The sequence below is a fragment of the Ambystoma mexicanum genome, chromosome 4q (assembly GCF_040938575.1).
Source record: "Ambystoma mexicanum isolate Mex_15411 chromosome 4q, UKY_AmexF1_1, whole genome shotgun sequence".
NCBI lineage: Eukaryota > Metazoa > Chordata > Amphibia > Caudata > Ambystomatidae > Ambystoma > Ambystoma mexicanum.
In genome coordinates, this window is record NC_090928.1 from 968,089,146 (window position 1) to 968,102,121 (window position 12,976).

The window sequence follows — 12,976 nt, forward strand, 5'->3', positions numbered from 1 at the left end:
AAATGTTTATACCCCGACACATTACTGTATTAAGAACAGTTGAATTATTCATCAAGAATTAATAAAAAAACAGCAAAACAAGTCTCTTGGTTGCTCAGCGGTGTCCTGAGTATAATGTGGAGCAGGGGGTTTGGCCAAGGCTCCTTTGGGTCATCATAGGTTGGTACCTGCGTTTGTCTGCTTCGTTTTCGTTTGGCCGTATTAAGAACAGTTGAATTATTCATCAAGAATTAAACCAATAAAAACACCAACAAGTAATCTTGTGGACTCTTCCTACCTACTCAGCCGAGTGGGGATAAGAACCTACTGTATATCAATTTCAGCACCAATTGAGTAGAAACTAAAACCAAACTAACAGGACAAGTGTATACAAGGGTGTGTAGGTAGCTAGCCAGGATTCTTCTTTCTAAATTCCATTTCTTTTTAAATCTATGGTGCAGTTTATGGCTTGCTCGGCTGCAGGAGGAAGCCTTTTTACAGCAAGTTGGAAGAAGGGAGAGCAGGACTGATGCAAAACTGAAAGAAACAAAATCCCCAAAAAAAGAAAAATCAAGTTTCATAGCAGCCAGGTATTATAGTTTGCGTCACCCAGATGGACATCGTATCCTAAACGGGACAAACAGTGTGCTTCTCAGTGTGAATATTCAATTACTTTCACAAACATCTTGCCGATGTTAAATTTCACTCTACCTTCTACAACCATGCTACATATGCAAACAGTAGGCAAAGAAACACTACAGAGGAGGTGCATAATCATGTTACATTGGAGACCATCACAAACATATTTTAGACTTTCCACACCAGTAACCGACATCTCAGCTATCTACAGTATTTTGGATGAATGCCACCTGCTCATACGTATCCAGCCATAAATGCAGAGTAGTCACTGCAATACTGATCACCGTGCACACCAAGCTCTTCGTCAAAACTCTGCAAACACTACCACAGCAACAAGGACCATAGCACATTGCAGACCATCATGCAAAAGAACGGACTAGAGCATGTGAACAGTTTGTGAAGCGCTACCAGACTGACAGCCATACAAGAGTAAACCAATGACATTAATAGTTTGAGGAATGGCAACAGGTCCCTGAATAAATTAATAAGAGCAAACTGCCTGCTCCTTATTCCTAAGTCAATCATCCCCCACCCACCGGATAATTTATTTTTTGATGGCAAAATTAAATCTTCAAACTGCCACAAAAATAACACACACACACATTGGTTTCTGTAAAAACCTAAATAATTTAATATCTGAACAGTTGCATACATTGAAATATGTGAACTAGTAGTTTCACCAATAGTAAACATTCACAGATAGAGCAAAACAAATAGCCAAACCCTTACTTGTGGATATTCCCATCTGTACATTCATTGCACTAAATTAGTGTAAAATTACCACTGGTTTAACTTAGTTTTCATACTTGTTATCAGTTCCCCATGTGCAGTTACACTCAGCTATTGAAATACATTGTTTCAGATACAATTCTTTATGTATCTAAATCATTGTGATGAAGAACTGACACTTGCATGTTAAATAACATCACATTTGCATCACGCGTTTTGAGATTAAAAAAAAAAGTGTCTGGTCATCGCGACGCTGGTGTTCTTAAGTCCCTCTACCTAAAGGCTCTTGGGAGGTCAACATTCCAGAAGCAGACAGTAAGAGGGACTAGGCATAGTTGTTAGACAATGAACTGCCGTATCCAAATCCAAAGCAGACAGATTACATTCAATAATGTAATAGTAAGATCGGTGCCATGTTCCAAGCAAGGCACATGTCCCATTCAAATCATATGTCGACATTTTACAGCAGCTATTTCGGGCTCAGTTAAGACCTATACTATAAAAATTATAGTTTACAAGAATGTGTATTTTAAAAGCATTAACGCATTCCCAGTATCTGTTTGCTTTTCAGCTGATAGTTCTTTTCCATTTCACATAAAGCTTTTGCTCGAACATTTGCTTCCCGGAGGCGTTTCTTCAGCTCAGCACTTTTTTCTTTACTGAGTGGGTATTTCTCAGAGTTTTTATTTTCTTTACTTTCTTCAACAAAGTGTACTTTCTTTTTTCTGCTAGAAGAGGAACTGGACATAGAATCATCTACAAAGACAAACAAAACAAAGTGTTAAAGATTTAAATAAAAGAACTATAATTCAACATTTTTTTCTGCTAGACCAATCTACTTTTAGCATTGGGAAGCAGTGGCTACACTGTAGTTGAGACAAAACCAATCTGCATTGGCTTTTGCCAAAATGTTATTGCTAGTAACTTGACTTTATGGAATGTGACGAATCAGAGGATTTCGTCACATCTTTATATGTGGTTGGGACAGTAGCTCCCCGGTACAGAAATACACACCCCCCCCCCCCCCCCCCGAGGGTGGTATGCTGGAGGAGAATCGCGTTGATTGAGAGGGAGTCCCCTGTAGGACTAAGAACAATCATTACCAGGGAATGTAGCGTCAATCCGCTTTACAACCTTTGATAAATACTCCTGGTCCCTCCTTGGAAGGAGGGAATTTATATTGCAGCCAAGTTAGCTAGCAGGCTTTGCCATATCCAGCCCCTTTGGCAAATCCTCCCTCTCCCTTCTTAGATCGAGCTAATATGACAATGCATTACTTACCGTAAAAGCATTTCTGATGGTTGTATCTGCTTAGATTCACATGCTGTGCATAGTCCGACATCCAATGGTCACTGCAGAGTATAGCATTTTGTTTTTCGTAGTCGAAAAGGGGACGTCGACAAGGCGTGTCTGTAACACTATCCCTATAGTGAAGTGCAGTGTACCCACAATCCCTCCAGCGTCGAGGTCCCTCTGTATTTTTTCTGCCCTGAGGGAGCCTTCTATACGTGAGTACAGAAAACAGAGCTTTAGAAAGATGTTCCTTCCATCCGAGCGGGGAGGAAGGGTGGGCGCATGTGAATCTAAGCAGATACAACCATCAGAAATGCTTTTACAGTAAGTAATGCATTGTCTTCTGATGTTTGTTAATCTGCTTAGAATCACATTCTGTGCATAGACTAGCGAGCAGTACCCCGAGTTGGAGGTGGGTTGTGAGAAGGAACAGTAGAGAAAAGATGTCTTAATACTGCTTGTCCCACCTGGGAATCAGATCTAGAGTGAGCATCTAGACAGTAGTGTTTTGTAAAAGTGTGTACAGAACTCCAGGTTGCCGCTTTGCAAATGGACTCAAAGGGCACATTTGCAATGAATGCCATGGATGTTTCAGTGCCTCAAGTAGAGTGTGCTCTTGGCTTCAAGGGTAGTTCTCTCTTAGCAAGAGTAACAGAGTGATGCATTGAACAATCCATCTAGATATAGTGGACTTTGAGACTGCATCTCCTTCTCTTCCTGCTGCCACCGAGACAAAGAACTGATTAGTCTTTCTTAGTGGTCTAGTTCTTTCCATATAAAACTAGACAGCTCTGCGCACAGCGAGTGTATGCAGGCTTTTTTCTCCCAAATTTGAAGGGTTTTGAAACAACGTTGGTATTTCTATTGACTGGTTGACATGGAATTTCGATATGAATTTCGGTGCAAACCTTGGGTGTGTGCGTAGAACCACCTTATCTTTGTGAACTGTTACAAAGGGGTCTAGAACAGAGCCTGTAGTTCACTTACTCTCCTAATGGAGGCAATAGCTATTAGGAAAGCAGTCTTAAGAGTGAGGTCCTTAAGAGTTGCCTTGTGCATGGGTTCAAAGGGTGAGCCCATGAGCCTGGTTAGTACCACATTAAGGTCCCAGCCGGGAGCTGGGTTTCTTATCGGAGGGTCTATTCTCTTTACCCCCTCCATGAAGGCTTTGATAACTGGGACTTTCCTCCATGACACCTTAAGTTGAGAGGTGGTGTATGCAGAAAGTGCTGCTAGATGGACTAATAGAATTGAACACTAGACCCGAGTCCAGTAAATGGGTCAGGTAAAGGACAATTTGTGTGGGAGAGATGTGAACTGGGTTGATGCTCTTACCTCTACACCAGATGACAAATCTCTTCCACTTGCTAGAATAGCAGTGGCGAGTGTTGGGTTTTCTTGCTTCTCTGAGAATGTCCATGCATCTCTGTGGGAGCTGTAAATAGCCAAATTCTATGACCTCAGGAGCCAGGCTGCTAAGTTCATGTTCTGTGGGCATGGGTGTAGTGTCTTGCTCTTGTCCTGTGACAGCATGTTGTACGAGCAGGGCAGTTTCACCAGTGGGGCCAGGGACATCTCCATCAGGTGCGCAAACCATGGTTGGCGGGCCCACATCGGGGCTACCAGTATCATGGTGACTGGTTCCTGGTGCATCTTGGGCACTATCTTGTTCAGCAGAGTCGTCGGGGGGGAAAAGCGTAAACAAATTTCCCTGACTATGGTATCCAGAGACCGTTCCCCTTGGAGCGGTTCTGTGGGTATCTAGAGGCGTAATCTAGGCATTGTGAGTTCTCCAGAGTTGCGAACAGGTCTATTTCTGGGACGCCCCATTGTGTGAAGACGTCGAAGACTATGTCTTTGTGTAACTGTACTCTGAGGGCAGAGGGAAGTCTCTGCTGAGTTCGTCTGCTAGCAGATTGAGTTCCCCTGGTACATGTTGTGACAATAGGAACATGTGTCTGAGAGCCCACTTCCAGATGTTCTGGGACAGCTTGGACAGTCCTGGAGAGTGAGTGCCCCCTTGCTTGTTGAGGTAGTACATGGCTGTGGTGCTGTCAGTGAGGCCCATCACGGTTTTCCCTTGTAGGTGTGTCTGGAAGGCTTTCAGTGCTTTGAACACTGCTAGTAATTCCAACAGGTTTATGTGTTTGGACGCTAAACTTACAGACCAAACTCTGTGTGCAGTCTGATGGGATAGGTGAGCTCCCCATCCTGTGATGCGTCTGTGGTTAGAGTGGCTTCCACTGCGGGGGTGGCGAATGGTTTCTCTATTACCAGGTTTTCCTTCGACCACCACCGTAGCGAGGGAACCAAGGCCTGCAAGACCATCACTAGATCGTCCCATTGTCCGCTGGCCTGACACCACTGGCTGTTGAGCCACTCTTGCATTGGGCGCATGCGCAGGCGCGCATGAGGTACCAAATAAATACATGACACCATCATTCCTAGCAAGCGCATTGCTTTGCGTACCGTCACCTCTCAACCGGCCACATATTGAGGGATCTGAAACAGCATATTTTGGACCCTCTCGTTGGAGGGGAAGACGAGGCCGTCCTTTGTTCAAATTAGAGCCCCTAGGAATTGTTTGATTTCGGCTGGGGTCTAAGCTGGACTTCTCGTTGGAGAAGCCCAGTTGGAACAAAAGGTCTACTGTCTTTTGGGTGTTTGAGAAGCATGTCTCGTAAGACCCCCCTGTTATGAGCCAATTGTCAAGGTAAGGGTATACCGGTATGTACAACCTGCGCAGGTGGGCCGATGCCACTGCCAGTACCTTCGTGAATACCCTCGGTGCAGACGCTATGCCGAAGGGTAGCACTCTGAACTGGTAGTGTTTGGCCTCTATCATGAACCTGAGGTATTTTCTGTGCGCTGGCAACATCAAAATATGAAAGTATGCATCCTTCATGTCCAGTGTTGTCATGTAGTCCCCCTGAGATAGCAGGGGAATTACCTCCTGTAATGTTACCATACGAAATTTTTGTGGTTTTACAAATTTGTTCGCTGGGTGCAGATCTAGTACAGGGCGCAAAGTTAAGTCCTTTTTGGGTACAAGGAAGTACACTGAATAAATACCTTCCATTACCTGAGATAGGGGCACGACCTCTATTGCTCCTTTCTGTAGCAGCTGTTCTACTTCTTCCAGGAGGATGACGAGGTGTTCTGGTGACAGGCGTCGTCACCTTGGAGGTCTGTAAGTGGGGGACCGATTGAACTCTATACAGTACCCGTGGGCTACGGTTGACAATACCCACCGGTCTGATGTTATTCCCGCCCATGCTGATAGGAACGATGTTATGCGGCCCCCAACCGGAGACGCATGGGAGGGGACCCGAACCTTCGGGTCATTTGGTGTTATTTGACGGGGTGCCTCTGGGGATGGAGCCCCGGCCTCTGCCCTTGCCATGGCGTTGTCCTCTTTGGTTATACTGGTTACTGGTTCCCTGATTAGAGGGCCAGTTGCCCGCACTGTACTGCTGTTGCTGCTGCTGTTGGCCATGAAAAAAGCGCTTGTTGCCAAATCCCCGCCTGTTTGGAGGCTTTGAGATTTGGTCCAAGGTCTTTATGGTGTCGAATTCTTTCTTCGCATTTTCCAGTGCGTCGTCCACTGCCCTTCCGAAGAGATTTGACTCTTCTATTGGATTATTAATGAGTGACGCCTGCGTTTCTGCCTTGACACCGGAATTGCGAAGCCAGACGTGACGCTTCAGCAGAATTCCCTGCACCAAAGAACGGCCAGCAGTTTCTGCCGCATCAAGAGTGTTCTTAATGATGCTCTGGTTGACCAGAGTTCCTTCTGCAACTGTAGCCAATAAGCGAGTTCTTAGAGGTTCAGGGTCTTCTTCGATGTACTGCTTAAGCTTTCCCCATTGAGCATCAGCGTAGCTTGCCAGCAATGTATTATTATTGGCAATCCTAGTTGAAAACGCTGCAGAGGCGGTAATTCTTTTGCCCAAGGCATAAAGCTTTTTCGCCCTTCTTTATCTGGGGGTGCCAGTGGAACCCCAGCCCTCTTCCTTGTGTTAGTCACCACTAAGGAGTCCGGGACTGAGTGACCCCTGATATATAATGGGTCTGACTGAGAGGGTGAGAACAATTTCTCGATTCTTGGATTGACCCCTCTTACCAGCGCAGGGGTGGACAGCGATGGGGTGATTCGTCTCTTAACTGAGGCGAGGATAGGAATAGTTTGATTAGTGGGAGGTTTTTCTTTAATAATCCTTTCAACGAAATCAGTATCTGCGGTGACCTCCCCAGTTTCAACTTCAAAATGTTCCTCAGTAGCGCATTGAAGGTGGGCTGATCGTCTACTGGAGATGGGTTCCTGACCGGTGTGGTCTGAGGAGAAGAAATGTCTATAATGTCGGGGTCTGTAGACCCTGATGGCGACTGCCAGGGCTGTGAGCCACCTTCACCTGGGTCCTCCTCGTAGCCCTCCTCACCTATGTTAGTGTCATCATGAAAACCTTCTTCCTCTTGTTGGTCTTCATTATTCACAAATTCATCTTCTTCCTGGAAGTGAGAGTCCTCTTCAGTGAGGTCGTAAGAGTTCATGTCTTCCTGTAGGGGGTTAAAGAACTTCGGGTATTTAGCCCTTGGCCCCTCCTGGAGAATCTCCCTTGGCCTCTTGGGTGTCCTATTTTCTGGGATGGCCATGAACCTGTCTAGCTTCTCCATACATGACTGGAACCTATCTACAGTCCAGAAAGGTAGGCCAGAGCAGTCTGGGAGTGAAAAGGGAGTTTTGTCTCCCTGTAGATGCTTAGTTCTGTCCTATAGCGTTGAAGATAGGGTCCCTTCAGCCTTCTGAGAAACCTTCTCGCAGGCTAGGGGCTTCTGTCGACGGTGGGAGCTGTCCCAGCCTACCTTCCGGCATACTCAGCGTTTCTTTGGCCTTGTGAGCGGTTTTCGGTGTGTCACCCGCCGTCCGTCTCTGGCCGTCTTTAGAAGATATATGCGCAAGGCTTTCGGCGATCAGCTTCTCCGTCGAGGGAGAGGGATCGCTCGCCGTCGTGCTAGGCAGTGCTGAGTCTTTACTGGCAACATACGCACTCTTGCGAGGCGCGTCACCTGAGGATTTGGGGTTAGCGCCCTTATTTACAGAAAGGCCGGTCGCGGAAGCGGTGAGGGCTTGCGACCCTTACGGTCGGCGGACGACGCCGGTGGACCCGACGCCTCCGTTGACGCTATGGCTGCCTCCGTCTTTGACAAATGCGTGCCGTGGGGTATGTGCTTATGTGTTTTTCAGTGTTCGTCCTTGTCGCCGGGGTGTTCATCCCCATAAGCAGGGCGTGAGCCGGGCTTGTCGGGGCCGGGGACGGACGACGAGGAGCGGGAACACTCCTTCGAGAGGTCTACAACCTCCATTGTGGAGGCCGTGTAATCACTGTCCTCATCACATTCGGCGGCAGCGGGCGAGGAGTCAGACCTAGACATTGCATAGGCTGCCCACCTTTTGACCCTGCAGTCCTTTAAAGTTTTGGGCTTAAGTAACTTACAGGCCGCACAGCCGTCCTCTTTGTGATCGAGGGACAAGCAACGGTTACACCGTTTATGCTGGTCTTTCCAGGTAAACTTACCCTTGCAACGCGGGCAAAACCTAAAGGGCGTCCTCTCCATAGCTGAGTGCATCAAATGTGATTACGACCTCGAAAGGGAGGGGAAGAGAAAGGCATTCTCAGAGTGAAACAAAGAAATGACCACACAACCCCACTCTCCCTACTGTGTTAGGCCGGCGAGGCCAGACCACGTGTTTGGCAACGCCGAAGGATCACCTCCGCTCGTCCTTCCGTCAAAGATCTTGCTCGGCGGAGAACAGCTTGGTAGCTACGCCGAGGGAGGGATCTATGTGATAGTTATTAATAATAAACGACCAAGGGTCGAGGAAATGATTTCGCAATGTCTCGAGGAGCTCTGCATAAAGGCGACCAATAACTGGGCGGAAAAAAACAATCTGAGGGACCTCGACGCGTGAGGGATTGTGGGTACACTGCACGTCACTATAGGGATAGTGTTACAGACAGGCCTTGTCGACGTCCCCTTTTCGACCACGAAAAACAAAATGCAATACTCCGCAGTGACCACTGGATGTCGGACTATGCACAGCATGTGATTCTAAGCAGATTAACAAACATCAGAAATACTGTTGCCAAATCGTCAGCCAAACTTCTTTATCATGTTTCCAAGCTAGTCATCCTAACTTGGAAAAGAACATTGGAAAGTCTGCGAATACAAAGTATTGTGCCTATAACTTTAAGACTGGTGTTTTGAGCGGATCTAGACCCGTTCCTGACCCTGGGCCAGCCATTTCTCAGTGAGGTGGTTTTAAGTGATTGGCTGGCCACCTAGCCCATTTGTAATCCCTAGCGTGGCCAGACCTTCCAGTCTGGGAACATCTCCAGGCTGTTTTAATGCCATCTTCCCATTTTATTGCAGTAATCTTCCTGCCGAGGTGCTGGGAGCAACGGTGGCCTTGGACGGGCATAGAGATCCACCAATACCCTGCCTCATCGGACCTTCTGAACCTTTGTGGTTTGCCCCGATGGTGATCTTTGGGAGACAGTTTTCTCGTGGTGTGCAAACTTCCTTTGTTCAAGCTGCCAGAAGATCCTTTACTGGGTTACCCCACCTTTCTGGAATTTCTCCCCATCGCTTTTGATTTTTGTCCGAACTATCTAGGGTGGGAGATTGTTCTTTTCCATCAACTGTCATCATTGGTCCATGGTTTAAGTCCCTGCCCGTTTGAATCCTGTAAACTGCCCAAGAAAGAGACAGGCACTCACTAAAAAGGACATTGAAGAACCCACCTCTGGGCCCTGAGGTGGGGGTTTATTCCAAATACTTAACCTCAAAGTTCTCATTTGTCTAGGCTTTCCGCAGGTGGGTGTTAGGAAACAATCCTGTTTACTGCACCATTCCTTTCATTCTCGGGACCACCAAACATTTTTATCTCATTTTTGTATCTGACCTGTTGCTCATCTGTTATGGGGAAACCAACATGTCCTTGAGGTCGTCAGTACTGGGAAACATTGTTTCCCTTAGTCTTGCTACTTAGTTACTATTAGTAACTTGTTATCACTTGTGGTAACTACTGTACAATGCAGTACCAATGGGGTACCCCGTTTGTTTCACCCTAAACTAAATTGTAAGTTACTCACCGTAGTGATAAACGTATTCCTAGTCCATACTCTCTCTCCCCCCCCCCCCTTTACTTCCTTACTGTATGGGGCATCCCTCGTTAGGGATGGGAAACTGAATCTTTCACCAGAAAAAAAATATCTTGTTGAAATTTAGATATGCACAGGGGCGCAGTCCTGGGATCATGCACTCAGCTGACTCCGCCCACCAGCGCCACCTCAGTCCCCTTTGAACGCATCAACAATATTATAATTGCCTAATGACACAGCTATATTAGGGTGAGGTTGGACAGACGTATGGAGGAAGGGATGGACTAGGAGTCTGTTAGTCACTAAGGTGAGATACTCATAATTACTCCCACATCCCGTCCCCCGGGATTACAACTGAATGTAGCACCAGGGTGGAGAGTTACCCCTCTTAAGAAAACATGTTCTTCAAAACTGCCTGGCCAAATGCTGCCTCAGACCTGGTGCTGGCATCCAAGCAGTAGTGCTTGCAAAAAGCAGAGGGGGTAGCCCAAGTAGCTGCCTTGCTAATCGTCTGCCATGGGACGTATCTTTGGAAAGCCACAGCCGTGGCCTTAGCTCTGATGATGTGGGTGTGCACGTTTGCTGGTAAAAGCTCATACGCCTCCTTGATGGCCATAACCATCCACCTTGCTATGGAGGCCTTGGAGACCCGACAGCCTGGTTTTGATCCTCCAACTGTGAACAGGGGGTCCGATTTACGAAAGCCCCAAGTCCTTTCCAGGTAGAATCCTAGAGCACGCCTGACATCCAGACAGTGCAAAACCTACTGAGCCTCATCCTTAGGGTTAGCAAAGAATGTTGCAAGTACCATCTCCTCATTCATGGGAAAGGAGGAAACAACCTTAGGAAGAAATGCAGGGTGTGTTCTAAGCACCACCTTGTGTTAAGGAGAAATCTCATTTCTGTGCTAAGTTCCTTCAACCTTAGAGACCCCCAGCTCTTTTGCTTGACTTTGGGACTGTCAATCTCTTACTTGGAGGGATATTGTTCCCACTCATATTTTTGATCCGATTTAGACACTGTTTGTTTTTGGAGTTTGGCAAACTCCATGGGCATCTATTTTTTGTATGGTGCCACAACACCTTCAGTGCAGTGTCAAAGAGAAATCCTTTAGATTTCTCATAAGGTTTAAATACCTTTTCTTGGGTGAACTACAGTTCCCAAGAATAGTAAAGTGAAATTGACTTTACTAACCTTTTCGCTTTGTAGGTCCAGCACACACCATTTTATGAGGAGTGTTAGGGGGTTACTTAGTAGCCCCTTTTCCTACTTACTCAAAAAATGTTATGCTACCCTCACTACTTGTATTGGCTGGTGGCAGTGATTTAATTTTCCTACCATTGTGCGTTTTTACCGCAGGCTGAATCCTCAGCTGCAGCATAGCACCCATGGGTGACCATTTTGTCAAAATGGCCCCAGTCGTCTTTTTTCACCATTTCTTGTTTGTGAGGTCTTTCTTGGGTTTTACTCTGCGCGCCAAACCAGGTTTAACCCTTTTGTTCGTTTTGCCTTTGGCGGGCTTCAGTACTGAAACCCACCTCTGGCTCCAGTGTGTCTGGCAGGGAAGGAAGCGAGGGGGATGCCCCAAACTCTTGCAGGACAGCCACCCTGATGTGTGAGTGACAGCTGGGCTTTGCATGAAGGGCATAAAAAGGCAAGGCTTCTTGGACTGAAGACAGTCGACAACTGGACGAAACATCCAAAGGAATCGTGAAGAGAAGCTTGCTGCATCCTCCTCGACCACTGAACTGCCTGGTGAAGCCGTGCTGCTGTGCTGAAGCTGCTATTCCGAATCGACTAGAGAAGTTCCGGAGAGGACATCTTCTCTTGGGTTGGTGGGACCAACTAGCTCCAAGACGTACTTTGCTGGAAGACCCTTCCCCAACTGGCTGTACTTCTTTGCTGCTGCTATAACCGAGTGCCATGGGTCGAGAAATCCGCAGTCGAGTGCAATGTCTAAGTCATCTGAAGCTCCAGGAAGATCCTGGAGGACCCTCCCGAAGTAGGACAACCCAAGCTTGAGTCACCTCACCAGAGTGCCGGACTCAGAGTGATGGATGCCCATCAAGTGTCCAAGATCCGCGGTGGTGCTATTTGCCTGTAGCTGAAACTGAAGTGCCACTGAACTAAAAAGAGCTTGTAGCTGCCGCTGACCTTCGAACTGCAATGCAGGAGTCCTCCAGACATCCTCCCTCTTGTCCCCACAACTGAGGCCCAATAAATTAGGATCTAAAACCAGAACAGAAGCAAGCTGGATCCTCTACTTCTAACCTAAGGTATTGTTCTGACTAAGGGGTACTTCCCTCTGTCAGTAGTTCTGCTTATCTCACTTGAGACTTACAGCAGCTGCTTTCTAGAGTTGATCTCAGCTCTAACTTTTCACAAGTGTAGCAGCTTGTGGCCCAACAGTGATTTTTTACAACAACTCTGAACAAGACGTTTGTGCTTTCTAAGAAGTGCCTCAGCTCCAAAGACCTTGTTCAAATTGACTTTTGCTGTCCTGGCTCCCTGCAGACTCTTGAAACCCACTGACTATGATTCTAATTGTCCCTCATAGGTGATACACGCGTTTTTGTCTAATATTGCTGTGAAAGGTTTTATCTAGACTTGATTGGGGGATTTTTTAAAAGTGCTCACATGCTCAGAGAGCCTGTTCATCTTTTTCCTTCCATGAACCATTCCTCTTTAACAACCTCAGAATTTTACAAAGTACAAAAGTGATATATAAATGCCAATACTGTCCTAGTTAGTGAAGTCACCCCAGGGAGTAGGAAGTGTGTAGGAAGTGTTTATGAACCATCTCTAAAGAGTGTCTACTTACACTGCCTGGATTCTGAGAAAGTTTTTTAAAGTGTATTTTTATTGTTGCACATTGCCCTTTTTAAAGAATGCTCATTTAAAACTGACCATTAAATAATCATTTTACTAGAAAACCTTGAGTGTAAGTGTTATTTGGATACAAGAGTGAGCTAAGCAACATGAGGGCTCCACCATCTGCCAACGCCTCCAGAAAAATGAAGTTTGATGGAGCCCAAAAAAAAAGCTCCTGTGTGAGTCTTTATCCATCTCAAAGTGAACCTAATACTGTTGTTATCCACCCAGCACTTTACCTATCTGCCTGTGTGTCCGTCTTTCTCTCTCTCACCCTCTCTCTCTCACCCTCTCTCCCCCTT

General features: G+C 46.5%; 1 protein-coding gene across 1 annotated transcript in view; it reads right to left on the minus strand.

Moving 5' to 3' along the window:
* Window positions 1–1,225: 1,225 nt before the first annotated feature.
* Window positions 1,226–12,976, minus strand: part of NEK2 (NIMA related kinase 2) — a 457,766-nt gene continuing 446,015 nt past the window's right edge. Inside the window, exon 9 of the mRNA XM_069608523.1 lies at window positions 1,226–2,103. Coding sequence (XP_069464624.1) covers window positions 1,886–2,103 — 218 coding nt within the window. The 3' untranslated portion in view covers window positions 1,226–1,885. The remainder of the gene's footprint in view (window positions 2,104–12,976) is intronic.